Raw genomic sequence first — 21,155 nt, forward strand, 5'->3', positions numbered from 1 at the left:
GTCAGTAAAAGCTAATGGGGTGCAAAGGAGACTTTGAAAAACAATAACAATAACACGATTTGTAATGCAGTCAAATGAAAATAGAGCTGTAGGGCTTAGCAGCATTGATTTCTAAGATAATCTGTACATTTTTTCATAGAATATGACAGGTGTTAAGCTTTTTTAAATTAAGTCTATGTGACAGAAATAGTCTTTCTTCCCCTGTAGCTGTAATTTTAAAAAGTTTGCCTCCTTTGGCTGACCTGCTTCAGCAGCTGTTTATTTCAGTGTCTGACAGCTGCATTTTACCTCCTCTGGAACTGTAAGATTAATGACAGTACCTTTGTTATCAGACTGGCTAACCTCATATGCTTTGTTTATAATGAGATTTGAGTGTATCAAGAGTACAAATATGATTTAGACTGATTATTAGCAGACAGAAGATGAAACTGTCACAGGATAAATGAGCCCTCATCGAACGGTGGTAAATAAAACAGCACATGTTCTTTATCAACAAAGTACTTCACTAAGACATCATGGATATTACTTTGTGAAAGGGAATGGGCAAATATTAATTCTCACCCCTAAGCCTGGAGCAGTCCTGCTCCCCATAAGTAGTAGTAATGACCACTTAAAGAGGACTAAACACTGTAAAAGGTGAGTCCAAACAGAGGTCTCTTCTTGTATGTAGTCAGGATAAAAACAGTGCCTTCTTATTTAACAGCTGCCACTGCATACATAGTCCTGGTTTACTTAAAAGGGTACTTCCCTCAGTCTTCTAAACAGTTTATAAACAATTGTCATGAGGAACAGACTTGAATGTGAGAGGTGAGTCAGCTGTCAGCTGTGACTTGCATGATGTTTAAACTCACAAAACAGCTGCCGGGTGATCTTGCAACTAAAACAACCTTTACAAATTAAAATTCTACATACTTGTACAAAAGGTGGATAAGCAAGAAAGGAAAAAAGGAGGCAGCAAAACACAGAAAGATATGTCTGGTCAAAGAATGAAGTTGAGGTCTATAAATGTACAGACCCAACCAGAGTATAAAAATAAATGACTCGAATGTCCAAAATGTGGTTTTCTGAAGTGGAAATGCTGTAACTCTATGTGCACGCATGACTCCGTTTCTTAAATGGATATTGGTTCTTTTACTGTGTCTCATTTGAAAGAAGAGTATGGTGTGGAGTGCTTAGCTGGTACCTCTGGTAGATGGTGATAACTACCACTGCCAACTGCTGTTCAGCTGTCGATTCCAGCCATCAAAAGACACAAGGACATCCTTGTGGAGAGAAGGCTTTTATACCTTTCTCATTTACATACATCATTTTGTGGATGGAAATTGGGTCAGGAGCAGCTTTAACCATAGATTAACATCTAGACCTTGGTCACCCCTGCAAAACTGACTAAAAATCCCTGAAAAAAATCCTGTGAGCAAAAGAAAGCAGGAACTAGGATAAAACATATGAAAGTACCATGTCAGAGGATGGGCAAACAGAAATATGTGGACAGGAGAAATCAGCTAGAGAAAATTGTGTTGTATTACCTTTGCTGCAATAATAAACTCTTTTTTAATCCATACACCTAGGTACTTCACTTTATCATGCCCCCATAAACATGGGTATTGCTGACCCAATTCATGAGTAGGTACATAGTTTACAGGCATTTCTTATCTTCATTAATTTTGTATCCTGAAAAGATTTGAAACTGTCTCAGAATGTTCCACGACACTAAAATGTCCTTTACTGGTTTTATCACATATAAAATAATATCATCTGCCAATAAAACCAACTCTTCTTTATTACCATACCAGTTATATCCTTGAATTTCTGAGTCCCTTAATTTCTTTGCCAGTGGTTCTAAATATAGCACAGGTAACAATGGGGAAGGAGTACACCCCTGCCTGGTTCCTCTGCTCAAACAGAACTTATCAGAGAAGAACTCTCTATTGTAATTTTTGCCTTTGATCCCTCATATGTCCTAATCAGCCTAGTAATTTGATCAGAGAATGCAAATGCTTCCACTGCCCTGCTCATAAAATCCCAGCTTACTCTGTCAAATGCTTTCCCTGCATCAAGGCCCACCAACAACAGTGGTATTTTCGTACATTCTGCTTCCTTGTGGATCATCATTGTTCTATTAATGTTGTTAATATGTTTGCATCCCCACCACAAAACTATATTGATCCATCTTTATCAATGTTGGCTTCACATTTGCCTTTCTTTCAGCCATTATAGACATAAACACTTTACAATCATGGTTTAAAATTGAAATTGGCCCATATGAAGCTGTATCTGATAGGCCTTTACCACCTTTAGGTATTACAGCCAAGAAAGCATTTTTCCAAGTTGTAAGTGCTTCCCCTACTTTTAAAATACTGTTAAACAAAACCTTCCAAATCTTTATCACTTTCTTTTGTTCTAACTTCCAAACTTCCACAGTAATACCCATTCTGTTCCTGGTAACTTTCCTGTAGATTGGTTATACATCACTATTTTTTCCTCATCTCCTCCTATCCTATTAGTGATAGAGTCTCATGTACCTCTAGCCTTGGCATATTTAATTCTGCCATAAACATTTCTATTTGTATGATTTCCACATTTCTCTGCTTAATGTAGATTTTCATACATTTTCCAAAATACTTCTAATACCTCTAAAGGATCCCTGGTTATTTTCCTTGTTATAGGCTCCCTAAGTTAACAAGAATGCTTTCTATTTTCTGTTGCTTTTGTGTTCTGGAGTTATAAAAAAAAAAAAAAAAATTTGCTTAACAGCAATATTTGTCAACTCATGCTTTTATCGAGGTAGTCCCTTATTTTTTTAAATTTCCCTTTAGCACTCTGCAGTTTAAATATTGCTATTATTTCTATGTATGCATGTATGTATATATGTATACGTATGTATGTATGTGCATGTATATGTATGTATGTGTGTGTATATATATATATATATATATATATATATATATATATATATATATATATGTATGTATGTGTGTATATATATATATATATATATATATATATATATATATATATATATATATATATATATATATATATATATATATATATATATATATATAAATGTGTGTGTGTGTGTGTGTGTATGTGTGTATGTATATATGTATGTAGTACATCTCTTGCTGGTGTTTGATTTGAACATTTGTAACATAGTGATTTTCTGCTGTGCTTCTCAAACATTTGTAATGGGATGGCATAATACCCCAGTGCTGGACTTTTTAGCAGTAGATATTGTATGGCAACATGTATTATTATATGTACAAAATGTACAGTTTACTGTGTGTGGTGCTTTCCTGGTACCTTCTGTACTGCTGCCTACCACAAAGTATCAATGTGTGAGAAAGGAGACTGTACCACTGCTGCTTTGTAATAACACATAGGGCGTGTTTAGACAACTTCTAAACTGGAGAAAACTTACAGGAAACTGATGCATCCAGAGTAAATTCTTGCAGGGCAGAATAACATTTTGGTAAGAAACATGCAGTAGTACTCCAGTGTGCATTGTGGAGCTGGGATGAGTGCGCAAAATGCACCCATTAGTGAAACATTAGGAATCAAACTATTTAAAAAGAAGGATGCTAACACATTGTTAATATCTCCCTGGTATCCATTTTTTGAATAACAAAATCATTATAGAAATGAAAATGGGATGTTAAGTTAAGCACCTTTATGTCACTCCACCATCGATAACATCACAACCAATGTCAGGTAAACATCTGCCCATAGTCATACAGGCTGTATGCATCACCGACTGATGTTCTAACTTCACATTCAGTAGTTAATGCAGCGTTGTGGTATGGTACTGTCTGTGTGACTATGTTTATGTACAAATAATGTGGTAGTTAGGGCTATATATGAAATAAAGAGGTGATGCCCCTTATATACAAGTTCTCATTTTCAAACTATATAATGGTTTTGTAATAGCTATGATAGATAATGTGAATACTCTACATCTTTGTTTGTGTGCTGCTTCCATTTGCATGCAGCTATGTGATCAAAGAGTTACTATATTTATATATATGTAAATGTAAAGCATGATTTTTTTTCACTTTTGTTAATGCATAATTTGTATAGGGGTTATGTGACTTTAATTTGTTACTTTAAACCATCACAAAAGGAAGCCGTCTGTGCAAGTGGGTTTGATTTGCTGACATTTTGTATAGTATTTAATGTAATCAGTGCTCTGTCTTCAATGAAATGACTGTCAGTGTAACAGAACATCAACTGTTAACGAGACACGTCAATGATATGACTGTCAGTATAACAAAATATCAGCTGTTGATATATACTTATGTGTTCTGTATTTACATTGTATTTCACTTCACTACTTCAGTATATTATAATTCAATTTATTGACTTTACATATTTGTCTTGCATTTGTAATTTTGATATGCTCTTCATGTAATATTGTACTGTCCTAATGCAATTGTTGTCTTTGCCAAGTAGCTTGGGTGGTGGCTGAAAAGGGTAAAACACCAGAACACATACCTGATTTGCAAACTACATATATAAAGAAATATACACATACTCACACACACACACACAGATATATATATATATATATATATATATATATATATATATATATATATATATATATATATGTGTGTGTGTGTGTGTATGTATATCTATGGGGGGGGTCCTGCATTTAGTCTAAATGCTTGCTTGTTGACATCTGCTTAATTGATCGCATTTGGTTCATATATGCAGATGGTCGACAGGTGTGTGAGATCAACAATCCCTGGTTAGGATAATATTTCCTTTCTTTGGATAATGTGCGATCTCGTAGTTAGTATGTATAATTAGCAGGGTATGTGGGGGGTGCAAGGGGGCTTGCCAACCTGCAAAAAAGATGTTTTTATTTTTTTGTGTGTGAAAATTGCATGCACAGACGTTCTTTCTCAGCGCATGCGTGGTAACATGTTGACATTTGGTTTGTCGACCTTTTGCAGTCCCTGTTTCTGAGGTCAGCCTATGGGCTACTCAAGTTAAGTGAGTAGATATATTGGTACATGCTGAATCATCAAAAAGCAACATTATTGAAGTCCATTTGTTTAAACAAAACTGTTCAAAAAATGAACTGATGAAAAAAATATAAATCAGGTGTTTTTGCAGGAGAGCATAATCCCCTACACACACACACACACACACACACACACACACACACACACACACACACACACACACACACACACACACACACACACACACACACACACACACACACACACACACACACACACACACACACACACACACACACACACACACACACACACATACACACACACACACACAAAACTGTGAATAGTATGTTAGATATATGTTAAACTAGAATAAGAGTTAACAAATAATCAGGAATATAGAAGAGGACATGTAAAAGTTTTCAGTAGAGCCTGAGCAGTTTAATATGTAAACTATTAAAGTGAAGGGATGCATGAAATTATAAATTGGTACAGCAATCTAAAAATATCACTGCATAAATATTGCACATAAGTTAATAATGAATAAGGGGTGATGAGAGAACACAAGCATGGTGGCTGAAAAGGGTAAAACACCAGAACACATACTTGATTTGCAAGCTACATATATAAAGAAATATACACACACACACACACACACACACACACACACACACACACACACACACACACACGGCAAGTACAAATATGACTCAGTCATTGTCCATTCTGGTGTGAATGACCTGAGACGTACCTCCCTGGACTACATGAAAAGAGACATAGAGGAGCTCTCTGAGCATGTAGCCCAGGCCGGTATGACCCTGACCTTGAGTAGCATCTTACCCTCACCAAGAATGATGCCACAATATGAAGACAAGATGATAAATTTCAACAATTGGCTTAAGTACTGGTGTCATTCAAAGGGGATCCAATGCTTGTCAGCTTGGGATGATATGCTCGACAAGCCATGATGCTTCACTAGGGACGGCTTGCACCTGTCACCCCTGGGCTTTCGGATATTGGCAAAGGCTCTTGCTACCCCCATAGTGCCTTTTTTAGGCAAGCCTCAAAAGACAAACCCACCTCCATAGGTATCACAAGGGATAAGAAACTAAGAGTAATGCTACTCAACGCCAGAAGTCTAAACCTCAAGATGCATGCACTCGAAACTCTCCTTAGCATGGAGAACATTGATATCTGTGCAGTAACAGAAACCTGGTTCAGGGCTCCCGAGAGCACCCCAGCACTACCAGGTTATACCTCATACCATGCTTTTCGGCCCCAAAACTTGGACCGAACCACAAAAGGAGGGGGAGTATCGATATTCATCAAAGATATCCACACCTCCAGGTTGGTGGCAAAGCACGAAGCATCAGAGACTATCCATGTGCAACTAACAGTGGGTAAAACTGCCTTCCAGTTTATAGCCTGCTACAGACCACCCTCCCAAACCCAGGGACCCCACTCGGCCTTCCTGAGAACACTGGAAAATATGAAGGTCTCTCCAAACACCATTATATTGGGCGACTTCAACTACCCAAACATAGACTGGGAGCATTACTCTAGCTCCAACACCCTAGCCCAAAGGTTCCTAGAATTTATAAACTCAAATGCTATGGAACAACTTGTTACCACTCCCACAAGAGGGGAAAACATACTGGACCTGATCATCACCAACATGGGGACTCTGTGCTCCAGACCAGAAGTGTATCCCTCACTGGTAAGATCAGACCATAAACTAATCTCACTGGATATTCACATCCCGACCCCACCCCCTGCCCAGAAAACCACAGTGAAAAACTTCTCTAAAGCAAATTTCACACTTCTCAAAACTGAGGTGGAATCCTTCAAAGCCCCCGGGCCTGTGGAAAATACGGCTCAGACCGCAGAATCCTTTATAAACGCATTCTATGAACACCTTCAGGAATGCATGGATCATGCGATCCCAAATAAAACCAAGACCCAATCCTCCAAAGGCAGACGTTCTGTCTGGTGGACCCCAGCCATAAACAAACTATACAATAGAAGGAGGAAGCTACTAAATGATAAAGCAAAATCCCAAAAAGGGAAGGCATCACTCATCAGTATTAGCAAAAAACTACGGGCACTCATAAAATTGTCTAAGGCCAGCTTTTAGAGAAAAATTGCACAGGACACTAGGGATAATCACAAGGCTTTCTTTAGTTATGCTAGGAACCTGGGTGGTAATTTCCAGATATGCTCAGAATTAGTCCAAAATTACAATAAATACACCGAACCCACAGACATTGCCAACATCCTAGCTGACAGGTTCAGCGCAAACTTCTCCCCCCCCTCCCCACCAAAAGGGCAAATATCTATCCCAGCAGAGTGCTGTCCCCCTGACATCTCAGATGCTCAAGTAAGAGCCGCCCTCTCCAAAGCAAAAAGCACAGCATCAATGGGACCAGACGGTGTCCCGGGCTGCATCCTACATGAACTCCAAGAAGAGCTAAACCCAAACATAAAACTACTGTTCAATCTCAGCCTTACTACAGGATATGTGCCCAAAGAGTGGCGTACAGCAACAGTGGTCCCTCTCCATAAAGGTGGTGCCTCAATGGATCCTGTAAACTATTGCCCCATAAGCCTGACTAGCTTGGTCTGCAAAGCTATGGAAAGGATCATCATGGACCTCATAAATAAAGATATTGGGGATCTACAGACACTGGATCCTACCCAGTTCGGCTTTGTTAAGGGCAGATCCTGCCTCTTAAACCTGGTTGATTTCTTTGAAACAGTCACCAAGGCCATTGACGAGGGGAAGGTGGTCCACACAGCCTACCTGGACCTCGCAAAAGCCTTCGATACAATACCCCACTCGGGCATTATAGATAAGCTCACCAGCTTAAATATAAACCCCTATGTCACTAGATGGATTGCAAACTGGCTCAAGGACAGAACCCACATGGTTAGAATTGCTGGAGCCATGTCAGACTCAAACCAGTTACAAGTGGTGTCCCACAAGGCTCAGTCCTGGGACCTCTCTTGTTCGGTATATATTTCTCGGAGGTACAGGCCAACACGGAAGGACTGTGGCTGACCAAGTTCGCAGATGACTGCAAACTGGGCGCCATAATTGACTCTCCAGCCGACACAAGCATCCTCCAAAAGGGCCTCATAGAAACAGACAACTGGTGCCAGAGCCATGGCCTCAAGCTAAATGCCAAAAAGTGTATAGTCATCTCCTTTGGCAAAAACAAAGTGCCCACAAATTACCACATAGGTGGTAATCCATTAAGTACAGAAGAAGTAATTAGTGACCTGGGGACCCAAGTTGATAGCAATCTCTCATTTGACAACCACGTGGCCAAAGTGGTTAGAAAAACATTTTATATAGCCCATCTAATCATGAACGGATTCACATCTAGGTCAGGGGAGGTTATCATGCATCTTTACTCATCCCTCATCAGGCCCATAATTGAGTACAATGCCCCTTTTGGGATGTACCTTACCAGACACCTGCAGCAACTGGAAAGACCCCAAAAGTACCTCACCAAGAGGATCAAAGGGCTCAAACAGATGCCATATGCTGCCCGGTTAAAGAAACTCCAGCTCTACTCAGTGGCATACCGCCTGTTCAGAGGCGATCTGTGCCTGACGTATAAAGCAATGTCCAACCCGGAATTAATGGACATGCTGCACCTCAGAAAATCCAAATCCCATCGAGCTACGCTCGAGAGACTTGAACCTCAGCACTGAAATAAATAGGACATGCTGGAGGGACAGATTCATAACCCAGAGGCTCCCTTCACTCTGGAATAAAATCCCAGTCCAGGTTAGGCAGAGTCCCTCATTGACTCTCTTCAAGAGGAATCTTGATGAGTGGATGGGAGATCGTAGGTTTACCCCGGGTATCACTTCTGTGTCACTGTTAGACAGAGGCACAGTATACTAACCACGAAAAACGGCATAGCAAAATAAATTTAAAATGGGTGGCGAAAGCCAAACACATTCTGGCTAGGCTTATAAATGCCCTAGGGCAGATAGCCTAGTATGAACCTATGAACCTATGTAATAAGGATGATGGTAGGCACTAGAAAATGTAAAAGAAGAATTTTAGAGAAGTTTGTAATGATATTGTGTGGAAAAAAGGTAAAATGACTAGGACATAAATGGCAAAATCAGTACTGAACTGTGCAAATATGATTTGCCCATGTCTTCGATGTCTGTAAAGCAGTTCCTCTGAGAGAATTGAGTAAAGTCCTTAAGGAGGGCTCTCTGAAAGTTTGTTAAGAGTTGGAAGATTTTCATTCGTAGTAAGAACAAAATCGTAACAGCAGAGACAAGTTAAGAGAAAGGCTGTTTCAAAAGCAGATAGTCCAAAAGGTGGCCTGTGTAAATGTATGTAATGCAGGTTGGTGAGATCCAAAGAATAGTAGTAAACAGATATTGAAAGTTAGTTCATCTAAACTAGGGGCATCCAACAGGTGACCCTAGGGCCACAATCTGGCCCACCATAGCATTATATCTAGCCCTCAGTATATCCTGCAACAAACTGTTTTGAATGGACAGGTACATGTTTCACATGGTAATGTGATCCCACAAAGCTTGCTAATTACGGTAAGTGGCTCCTGAGCCAAAATGGTTCTAAACTCAGTCATCTTCTGTGAAAGCTATGTTTTAATTTTTGCAGAAGAAAAATGCAAGTTTTCTAGGTAAACATGTTACTATTATTTTAGTCTGTCACAAGTGTAAATTACAAATATAAACATTGTTGATTACCAGTTGTACAAACGATTTCTCATGTTTCATAACTTTTTTTGCAATATGGGAGACTACTTGATTTTTCCATTTCTTTTAATTTTCAGATTGCAGAGAAGAGCAATATCCTTGCACCAGATTGTATTCTGTTCACAAACCTTGCAAAACTTGCTTGAGTAACAGCCCAACAAATCACCTCTGTTTTTACAGGTTAGTTAATTCTGACTCTGCAGCTTCCCAATATTGTTTCTGAATCACTAAAAAGTGTTTTAGGTTTAGTGTTCAAATGATGGGGAAGGAACAGAACAAATTCTTAAAAGATGGGACCCCAGTTTAGTGAACAGCTCTACATTAAAATAGTCTATTCTCATGCCACTCCTGATATCACTAGGAAGAATAACTGGTGCAGGAGAGTTGCACATGTCAGAATCATTTCTAACAAAGAAGAATGTGGTGGAAGCCGAGAGACAAACTTTAAGTATGAAGTGGTAAGACTAAAAAGGCAGCTCACCGAAGATGAAAAAAGTCTGAATGCATAGGAACGTAGGAAACAGTAGATGTCCTTATGTTCTCATGTTGCAGTATCCATAACTGTAGGGAGGTCGCTGCCTGCTGCACCTGACATCCGACCAAAATACCAAAGTCTTAGGATCAAGGGTAGGTGTGACGTTGCATGTCAGAGCCATAAACTGACATCTGCTATAAAGGTGACATCTGCACATACCCACTTCAGAACTTTTCTGCCACAGTGATCTACGGACCTCTGATTGCCAACTCTGGGAATCAGTTTACTCATTTGTTTCGGCCTTCAGATACAGATAAGTACCCTTTTGAGTTTTTGTTAACCTTTCTTATAACTTTTCAAACATATATGTCAGCTAGGAAGGGGAAGTATGCTTGTGGAAGACAAATTCCACATAAGGACATGCATGATCACTGTTTGTTTTGTTTAGACGAAGGCCACGACCATACATCTTGTGACCTCTGCAAGACTTTCATGCCAAAGATGCTGCACAGCTGCTTTGCTGCCTTCAAACTTTAGAAAACTTTAGAAAACCAGAGACTCTGATGTTTGGTGTTAGGTATGGAGGGTGGGGTAGTTCACTCATTTGTTTCGGCCTTCAGATACAGATAAGTACCCTTTTGGATTTTTGTTAACCTTTCTTCCAGCTTTTCAAACATACATGTCAGCTAGGAAGGGGAAGTGTGCTTGTGGAAGACAAATTCCACATAAGGACATGCATGATCACTGTTTGTTTTGTTTAGACGAAGGCCACGACCATACGTCTTGTGACATCTGCAAGACTTTCATGCCAAAGATGCTGCACAGCTGCTTGGCTGCCTTCAAACTTTAGAAAACTTTAGAAAACCAGAGACTCTGACATTTGGTGTTAGGTATGGAGGGTGGGTAGGTACCTCTGAGGAGCCGCCTCAGAAGAAGGCCAAAAAAGTTAGGCCTGATGCCCATGCTGCACCTTGGGAGTCTGGTAAGACTTTTAAGGTGGATGTTAGCCCAAGGTCCCATCGGACATTGGTTTCACAGATAGAACCAGGAACCATGGTGGAAGCAGGTTTGTTGGAAACATAGAGTATGTCCGCTGAGGTTAATCAGCAATCAGCTCTTGATGGCGATGGGCAACCACAGCTCTTGGCATTTGAGTGGGCTTACTCCCGCCTTTCCATCCACCCAGGCTACTCCTCTTAAGAGGAAGTAAAAATTAAAACACAGAGAAACAGAATCAGCTTCTGGGTGGGAAACCTTTTCCCAAAATCTGTTCAGAGCCTTCCAGGCCCTTCAGTTTCAGGTGCTCCAACCAGCCCCTACACCTGTGCAGGCCTTAGAAGAGTCAGAGGAAGAGCTCTACTCTTCTAATGAATCACTTACATATTGTTCCCAAATTGAATCTCCCAAAGACTTAATTACTCCTGAGGAAGAGGACACTATTAATCCTGAATCTCCAGGGGAAGAATTCTCCTTTGGGGACACCATTTCTCTTATGAGAGAGTATTTCAAATGGCAGGTCTCAGATGTTGCAGAAGAGGTTTAGACCCCTAGACCGAGTATTTCTGATGCCATTTGATTTTCTGATGTTCAGTAAATCCATCAATAATGGGTTGGAGGATTCCTTGTAAACCACACACAGTTCACTTAGTAGCAGTCTGTAAGATAATGAGTGCCGTGACAGGGCTTTGAGTCGGTCCATGTAGGACATGTTGTTTAAGCCTTGTATCCTTTTAGTAAAGTATCATTGTGGGAGTTCAGATTGTCGCATGTGTCTGGACAGATACATGTCCAAAGGGGCGTTATATTTAATAATTGGCCTAACAAGGGCAGAGTAAAAGGGGACAATGACATCCCTAGATCTAGAAACAATCCCTTTGTTTATAAGTTGTGCAATATAGAAGGAATTTCTTGCAACAATGGACATATGATAGTCAAAAGAATGGTCACTGTCCTCATAACTTCCCAAATATAGAACAACTGGGTCAGCTTTTAGGGGTATGTTGTTAATTCATTAGTTTTCTGGAAAAGATGACTTCCCAAATGATACAATAATGCATTTTTGGGCATTTAATTTCAGTCCATGATTTTGGCAACAGTTATTTATTTGGGACAAACCTTCCTGTAGGATGGCAAAGTCATTTGGGTATTCGATGACTGCTCCTAGATTACAGTCATCTGCAAACTTAGTCAGCCAGAGCCCTTTGGTATTGGCTTTTACTTCAGAAAAGTAGATGCCAAACAGGAGACGTCCCAGTACAGAACCCTTGGGGACTCCACTGGTGACTTGTCTCTTTGTTGAGGTAACTTCTCCTATTTTGATTTCCTGCATCCTGTCTGTGAACCACTTGGCAATTTATTGGGTGACATAAGGATTTATTTCCAGTTTATTTAGCTTTTCTACTATACTTGAGTGGGGGATTGTGTCAAAAGCTTTGGCCAGGTCAAGATATGCAGTGCAAACCATTTTGCCTTCATCCATTGCTTTGTTAACTTTGTCAAAGAAATCCATCAGATTGAGTAAGCATGAGAAGTCCAGACTGAGATGGATCCAGTGTTTAGAGATTCCCTATGTCCTGCTTGATTAGTTCTATGATAAGTCTTTCCATGACTTTGCATATTAGGCTGGTCAGACTTATGGGTCTGTAATTGCCTGGATCTGTAGAAGGTCTTCCCTTATGCAGGGGAATAACTATTGCTGATCTCCATTCACTTGGTACAAAACCTATATAGAGAATGAGAGTGAACATTGTTGTTAGGGGTGCGGCTAAATCATGCTTCATGCTATTTAAGATGCATTCATATATGTATGTTGTCAGGACCCATCAATGCAGTATTTTCAGCTTTTGATACCACTTTTAGGACTTGGTCTTGTGTCGTAGTGGGAGGCAATCCATTTTCAGCTATATCTTGAGGGTGAGATGAAGAGGAGAGAGGAGTAAAGTTAGAGCTAAATTTATCAGCCAGTAGGTTCTCAATGTCTTCAGCCTCACTGTAAATAACATCGCTCACAATCAGCTCACCCATTGCTATGCTGTGCTTTTGAGATTTCGAACATAAGTAAAAAAAATGCCTTGTGACTCTCTTTGGCTTGGTCAGCTATTTTAGCCTCAAACTTGCCTATGGTGGATTTTATTAAGCTCCTGAGTTTGTATATTTCAGTGACAAGGGCTGTAACATTCTAAGAATTACTTTTCTTACTTTTGGTCAGAATTATTTTCATTTTATTATAAAGCTCACTGATATTATAGTTCTGCTATGTGGGTTTGTTTGTAGGGTTTGCTCTGCACTTGCTCCCATGGGGAACTGATGCTTCTCTGCAGCTGTTTACATGCTGGTTTACTGTGGTGGTGTACATTTCTACATGTTCAGTGGAGTTAACTAGATTTGGTGGTGATTTGAAGCTTACCAATGTATCACTTAGGAGTAGGTAGTTTGTCTTATTAAAGAAATGTGTAAAGGTACTTTGAGTGAAAGGGATTGCTGGTTTCAGTTTTATTTTCAAAGGAGACTGCTTTATGGTCAGACCTAACAAGTGATGAAGATATGCAAGGGACAGTGCAAGATGCTCCCATATTAGTAAGGACAAGATCCAAGATGTTATTCCCCCTAATGGATAATCTGACTAATTGTTCCAGGGCCTTTGTATTGATGAAGTCTAGGAATCTCTATGTTTTTGCACTAGTGGTGGTGTAGGTTTTCCAGTCTATAGCTGGATAGTTTAGATCACCTAGGAAAATGGTATTGGGTTTAATACTGAGTGATTCTAGCTCCTGTACATAGGCATTGTGGCTATATAGTATATTATCTACAGTTGATACAATATAAATTAAAAAATATGAAAGGAATAAAAGCTTTAAACTGCTTAAGTCACCAAGAACTTAAAAACACCCAATGCAGACAGAATGGTTGTATACCCACACATTTTTTGTGTCAAGAAAAGTTAAACACTTCAGTGTAATGGCTTCCAGTTCACAAAATAAACTAATACCTAGGGTAATCAAATAAGAGGAGAACCCCCCCCCCCCCAGCTAAAGTATTCTATCCCTTTTGCTCTAGAAAATTTATCTAAGGTAACCATCTTTGAACAAACCTGGTTATTCTGTATTTATGGGGCACCTATTCATTTTCACGGATTGACTGTAGTAAATATATTAATGCTTTGAATATAGTGGGATCTTTTTGATTCCATCTCCTAGTGACTGACTTCTTTACTGCTATACTAATTATTGTTAATAATTCTGCAAATTTTGATTTAGAACAGTTTCATCCCATAAGCCTAGAAAAAAACTGTTTCATGCCAACAGTCAATTTCTTGGTCAGTAACTATCCTTATAATCTGATCTATCCTTATGCTAAATTGTGTTAATTTAGGACACCTTCTAATCATGTGTTGCTAGTCATCCATAGCCCTGCCTTTACATGCTCCTGATGAATTAAGAAACAGGCAAGCTGGCCTATATGGAGTGTAAAAATATTTATGTAGACACATTCAAGCTGAAAATCCAAAATTTCTTAAACCTGTTTGCTTTCTTGGCCTAATATATACTTGTGACCATACCACTGTAGGTAATTTGGTACCAAATTGGGCTTCCTAAAGGATCTTACCCTTATCAACTACCTTCCAATCCTCCCCCTGTAATATTTTGTGCAAGGCTGAGATGGAAGTCACATTGATATTTTCCATATTTCCTAGGAGAATAAACCATCCCAGTAAATTTGGTCAATCTTGTGCTTTTTGAGTAAACCACTGCTTTGTACTCAGCTTTGTTAAAACTGCTTCATTACAGGCTCTATCTCTGTCATGTAAATCAAGTACTAATTTTGCTCGCCCCAAGACTAAGTGGTATTACCCTGCATCATCTGATCCAAGTACTGCAGTTGGGTCTTTCATTGCCACCACCTAAAATCTACTGTTTTCTTACCAATGGGTAATAATCCTAACCTTCAACCTTTCATATTTTTTTTGCAAACTTGTTCAACTTCTTTTTCAAAGGAGCTTATAATTGGCAGCTGTATCTGACTACAATCCCCATAATCTGTTTATGTTGTACACTGAGGTAATGATAGAATTCCATTTGTTTGTGGCTGTACAGTTTATGAAATGGTTTATTAAATAGCTTTCTGTTTCAGAATGCCTGTTTGGCTATTTTTTAATCCTGTGACTTCAGGAGTTTTTTTTTCTTTGTAGTGAAATGTTAAACAGTGTATAAATGTGTGTTATCTGGAGTTAGGAGCCATACTTCTGGGTAATGGGGCTACATTTGGGATCTGGCAAACAATTCCAAAAATCCTGGCTATGCCCATATACTTAATGTACCCGATGCTTCTTAAAACTGAACTTTCAGTCTCATATCATGTGCTTACTGAATGTTAGCAACATCATTTTTCTTTTTTATAGTAGTCAGTTATTTCATTTAATCTCTTAAGTGTTTTTTCTTATCTTGATTAACCTTATTAATAAAAAGGCGGATGAATTTGCATTTGATACATCTTGAAAAAGGAAAGAATTGTAAGTGTAATCATAAAACAAACCAAAATAACAAGAAAGCAATAACATTTTACAAAAATATCACATCATGTAAACAGCAAGCTTGGGAATGTGAAAATTACAGACCATAAACTTCCAAAAACTGCTTACACATACTTGGATTTTTTTGGGTAAAATTAGAGACCATTTTAGAAATCTATTATAATCAGATCCTAACTGATAATAATGGCTCCATCTAGTACAATGTAATAATTAAATTATCTATATCTTTAATCTCATTTCAAAGTCCACAAAGTATGTTTTGGATCATTTTTGCCCTTAGGCAGTCATTCTTCAGGCTGGTTTCATAATCTTTAATTTCTTCCAAAATTATCTCCAGTTCGTCAGATTGAAGAGGATCCTTGTTTCTTCCCTGGTCTGGTTGTTACTTTCTAGTCCATTATCATGATGCCCTGTAACAAGGAGTCATCACTGCTAGCAGAGGAGGCCATGGAATCTACTTCTATAAGGAATGATCCTGGTGAAATCTGAGTCATACTTAGCCACAACTTCTCACAAAGCTCTGAAATACTTGTTTTCAAGCTAGAGAGCTCTATATAGTCCCAGAATTCATGCCTCCATGTCCCATATTCCCTTTGAGTACATCTCCAACAGAATGGTGAAGAATGTGGGCATATTGTAATAGTCTAAATATGGAACCAATAAACCTCATAGGTCTCCAGATATCGTAAGAAGTTCCCAAGAAAATCTGGGCTTCTATCCATATAAAGGAGGTAACCATACTACACAGGTGCTGAAAAAGCCATGTGTAGGACTAATCAGGAGGCTTTCCAATACATATTTTAAGGGCTTTTATCTCTTCTTGCAAGTCTAGTTTTAGCCTCCTCCATTGCAAAAATGTAGATTTTTATCTTTTGAGTGATTTGTTTATAGGTTACGGCACTATATTCTGTAAAGAATCTGTCAGTTGTATATACAAGTAGGTCTTATGGTTAGGAGAGACCAGAAATTACTATTTTTGTATTAAAGCCCTAGAGGGTTCAACATTTATTCAAACCACTTCTGCTTTTGTTGAATTATCTTTTAACTTGAAACAACCCTAAATAAGTTGATTTCTTCAAAAACTATGGGTAGCTCCCATTTAGGGTCACTCAGGTATTATAACAGATTATCTGTATAAAGTGAGTGACCTGTAAATATCCCAGAGTATACCTCTGGGTCATTTGGGATCTAAGCTTTATAGCCAACGGTTCCAAATATAAAGCGAATAACAGTGGGGAAAGAGGACATCCCTGTCTGATGCCTCTATAAAGGTAATTTTTTGTGAATAACCCTGTACCTACTCATATCCTAACTGCTGACCCATTATATAGTGACTGAATTAATCGCATAAAAGAGAAAACAAACCCATCTTTTGTAGGACGAAAAACAAGAAAGCCCAATGAAGTGGATCAAATGCTTTCTGTGCATCCATATTAGCAAGATGCAAGGTTTTATGCTGTTTTAAGGCATATTGAGTTAGCAGTGGTATTCTTAACAGGTTGTCAAATGTCACAAAGTCTGTCTGGTCATTTTGCACCAAAAAAAGAGCACTTCTCTTTCCAGTATTAGGCTACAAAGTTTATAATCATGATTCAAGGTTGGGACTGAGTGATGAGAATCTGCTTGGTTTCAGAATGGTTGCAGCTGTAGCAAGGCTCCATCAATCTGAGATCACAGCTTAGTTTGCTAACTCTGTATAAGAAGCTACAGGTGCTATATCTCCAAAGGGAGACCATCTAGACCTGGTGTCTTTCCCTTAGCAGCCTGTGCTAAGCATTGCTTGACCCCTCAGTGGAGATAGGATGTGTCAAACTTTCGGCTTGGTCTTGAAAGGAAAAGAGTCTGTCAACAACTACACCTATCTGCGTAACTGTTGCACCCATATTGTGGTGTCTGACTCACATATGGGTAATTATCCTGTCAGCCCTGTGATGCATTAATTTGATTGCCAGGAACTTTTGATAAGAGGGTGAAAAAAATCAAATGCTTTTATTCTAAAAATCCATTTAAAAGACTATGTTTTATATTGTAAGGACATATCTTTTTCTTTTTTTAGTCATGACATGGGCATACGTAGGTATACATATATTAATAGAAAAAAAAATTACAAACCTTTTTCATTTTCATATATTATATATATGTTTTCTTTTTGTGTATCATTCACTCCAATATTGCATAAATAGTTCAAATCCCACCTTCCTTGAATTTTCACTCCTCCTCGTGAAAATTATTCTGTATGTATTGTTCCCACAAATTCAGTTTAATTTGTATGTAATTTGCTCCTTCACTTTTGTAAAGATCCCACCTCCAATGCTTTTATCACCTTTAAAACACTGAATACTTAATTTACAAATGATTTAGATTTTGATTTCCGTTCTCTAGCAAATGTTTTTTCTGGCAGTCAATAGCATTAAACTTACTAAGACTATGCAATTCAGTTTCTATATCCCAGCTGAAAAGAATAATTTCATTAGTTGCAATGATTTGCTCCCTCAGCATTTCTGACAAAGTATCCTAAAGGGGATTTTTAATTTCTGCCTTGTTGCATTTCCAAAAAATATGCTTCCTATTACCATTGTCTTTCCCATCACACATCCAGCATTTCTTTGTCCGATGACAAATTCTCTGAAGTGTGTTTGGAGTATAAAACACCTCTGCAAACACTTCTTTGCAAAACTCTAAGCCTTCTAGACTTTGTAGCATACTTGGGAGCCATACATATGTCTTAGCGTTCTTTTGTATATCGCCTTTCCATTCTCACTTTCCAGTCTTTTCTAACCTCTTCTGATTGATTATCATTATACCTTAGTAATATCCCCTTTTAACAGCACCGTCTGTTCTAGATTCAACTGAGAACTCAACCTTGGCTAGTGTTTTATTTAACACTCCCCATTCCTTTTCTTTGCCTACACTCTGCTATCAATCCCTGGTAGGGAAGGCAGTCTCCAAACCATATACCCAGCTTGGCCTCATACCACTCTATTACATTTCGCTCTCTAGTTATTTGTTTCCAATACCTTGGCTCCTTTTCTAATTTTCTGCAGTTAATTCCAGCCCCCTCTTGCCTATTTTCTTTGTTTCTATTTGCAGTCATTTGCAGCCATCCTTACTGGTAAAATTTCCTTTCTCCATTTCTGTGGTGGTTTAGTTTTTAAAATACTTTGTGTTACTTTATAAATATTCTGTATGGTTATTATTATGTCTGCTTAAGGGCCGCTTGCTTCCAAAGTCCTTTTCTCTTCTTATTTTGTGAACTTCCCGTTTTGTAACATAATTTCTTTCAACTTTGGTTTGTAATCTTCCTTTTGTATTGTAAAGCTCTAAAATATCCCTTCAAATCTGGTAATTTTTAACCACCTTGTTTCTATATGGAGTAAAAACTTGCCTTACTTAACTTGTAACATCTTTCCCTGATAAATAAATTCCTTCAGTTCTTTGTTATGTATGGTCCATAACTTCACCTCTGGTTGAAAAAATATGCCTGATCTGTATATAATTCTATCTTACTATCCATATCCACAATCAAGAGCTTTCAGTTTATCAATTTTTGTATTATTCTTTATCTAGTTTCTTCCCACATATCTTTAGTTGCCGTAATAGAATCTTTATTAATCCATACACCTAAGTAGTATTTTTTATCTTGTCCCCATAAATATGGGTATTAATGTACCAATTCATTTGTGGGAACATCGTTTAACCACTATACCCTGTTTCATCTTCATTTATTTTATATCCTGAAAAAAACTTGAAACTGTCAAACTTCAAACTGTGTCAAAGAGTACCATAACACTGCAATATCCTTTTCTGGATTTATCAAGTACAAAATAATGTCATCTGCAAACAGGGCTAAGTTTTCTTGATTACCATACCACTTATATCCTCAAATTTCAGAGTCCCTTATTTTCTTTGGCAGTAGTTCCAAAAATAAAGCAAATACAGAGGAAAGAGGACACCCTTGCCTGATTCCTTTTTTCAAATACAGCTTATCAGAGAAGACCTTCCCCATGTTAATTCTTGCCTCTGGCCCTACTTATATCATCTTAATAACCCCATTAGTCTGTCAGGAAACAAAAATGTTATCATTGCCCTACTCTTAAAAATCTCATATGGTTCCATTGAATACCTTATCTGCATCAAGACTCACCAACAATAGTACCATTGCCCTATTCTTATCAGTAACAGTGGTAGTGTCTGCTTTTCTGTATATTATCATCGGTGTTCTTCATGTTTCACTGTTGCAGTCATCACCTGTGGGTTATCCCTGCTGCCCTCAGTTGGCCTGAATACCAGAGTCAATGTTTCTGTGTGCCGGCTGCCGTCACCTGTAGTCTGACATCAGGTCATCAGTGCTATAAAGCAAGGTAGCCGACGTCATTACATCAGTCTTTCTTTCCGTGGAGCCCACAGCAGAAGCTGTTTGCATGAGTGCTGGTTGGTCACTACCAGAAGTTGAATTTCAGCAGAAAACGTTTAAAGTTAAGGACCCCGTTGGGGACTCTTTTTTTCTTGCTCTAATTAATGTCCGAAAGAGTTAACAATTGTCTTGCCTGTGGAAAGCAAATCTCCACACCGAGACATTCATTCTTACAGCATCACTTGTTTAGGCCCAGACCACGATGTCCCTCATTGCCGGTTCTGTGCCCTCTTTAATGCAAGAACCACTTGCCGTAGAGCTCTTTTTGTAGACAATTATTTCCATGGTCCATCTTCAAATTCCAATATGGTGCCTGTCAACCAACAATCTGTGCATATTCCGAAAAAACATAGACATAAAGATAGAGACAGTCCACACAAGGCTAAGCCTTCTGATGATGCTGTCGCTAAGCAAGTCATCAGTTCTCTGGAATTCAGTGAGGTGCTTTCGCAGCCCTGATGCCCAACTCACTATCTACGCAGACCTCTGCCGAGACCCTTTCGGAGTCCAGTATACTGCAGAAATCTACTTCGTCTTCCGAGCCTTTGGCTGTCTCTGGCTCAGTTTGGTCCGGAGCCGCGACGCAGGCACCAGTTTCCAAGGAGGCCTTTCACACTACCGATTCTAGACAAAAACGTCTTCACATCCGATTACCGCTTCTCAAAGACCAACGGATTCTCTCAGGGCTACAGGCCAGGCCACTCCTAGGAAATCTCCTTCTAGCCACCATCTTGCTACTGCTCCCCAACCCTAACTTCAAATGCTTAAAATGGCAGAGGATCTCATCTCCCTTATCCGAGGCACTAAGGCCCCCACTCCTAAAAGGAAAAGGCATCCCTTTCCAGAAATTATGACAGACCAAGAGTCTGAGGAATCTGATTATTCTGCTTTTGAAGAGGAACAACATCCCTTAACTGTTTATAAGGATTCAGATGCAGAGGAGTCCATCCCTTCTGCCTCCCCTCCAGAGGACCTCTCCTTTGGGGAACACTTCATTCCCTCTGGGAACATTTCCAATGG

The 21,155-nt window shown here is 38.9% G+C and overlaps 1 protein-coding gene across 1 annotated transcript in view; it reads left to right on the forward strand.

The window, feature by feature from the left end:
* MFAP2 (microfibril associated protein 2) overlaps positions 1-21,155 on the forward strand; it is a 765,069-nt gene that overhangs the window by 677,609 nt on the left and 66,305 nt on the right. Inside the window, exon 7 of the mRNA XM_044061828.1 lies at positions 9,794-9,896. Within this exon, the coding sequence (XP_043917763.1) occupies positions 9,794-9,896 (103 nt within the window). The remainder of the gene's footprint in view (positions 1-9,793; positions 9,897-21,155) is intronic.

The sequence above is a fragment of the Protopterus annectens genome, chromosome 2.part0 (assembly GCF_019279795.1).
Source record: "Protopterus annectens isolate FY-2018-M chromosome 2.part0, PAN1.0, whole genome shotgun sequence".
NCBI lineage: Eukaryota > Metazoa > Chordata > Ceratodontiformes > Protopteridae > Protopterus > Protopterus annectens.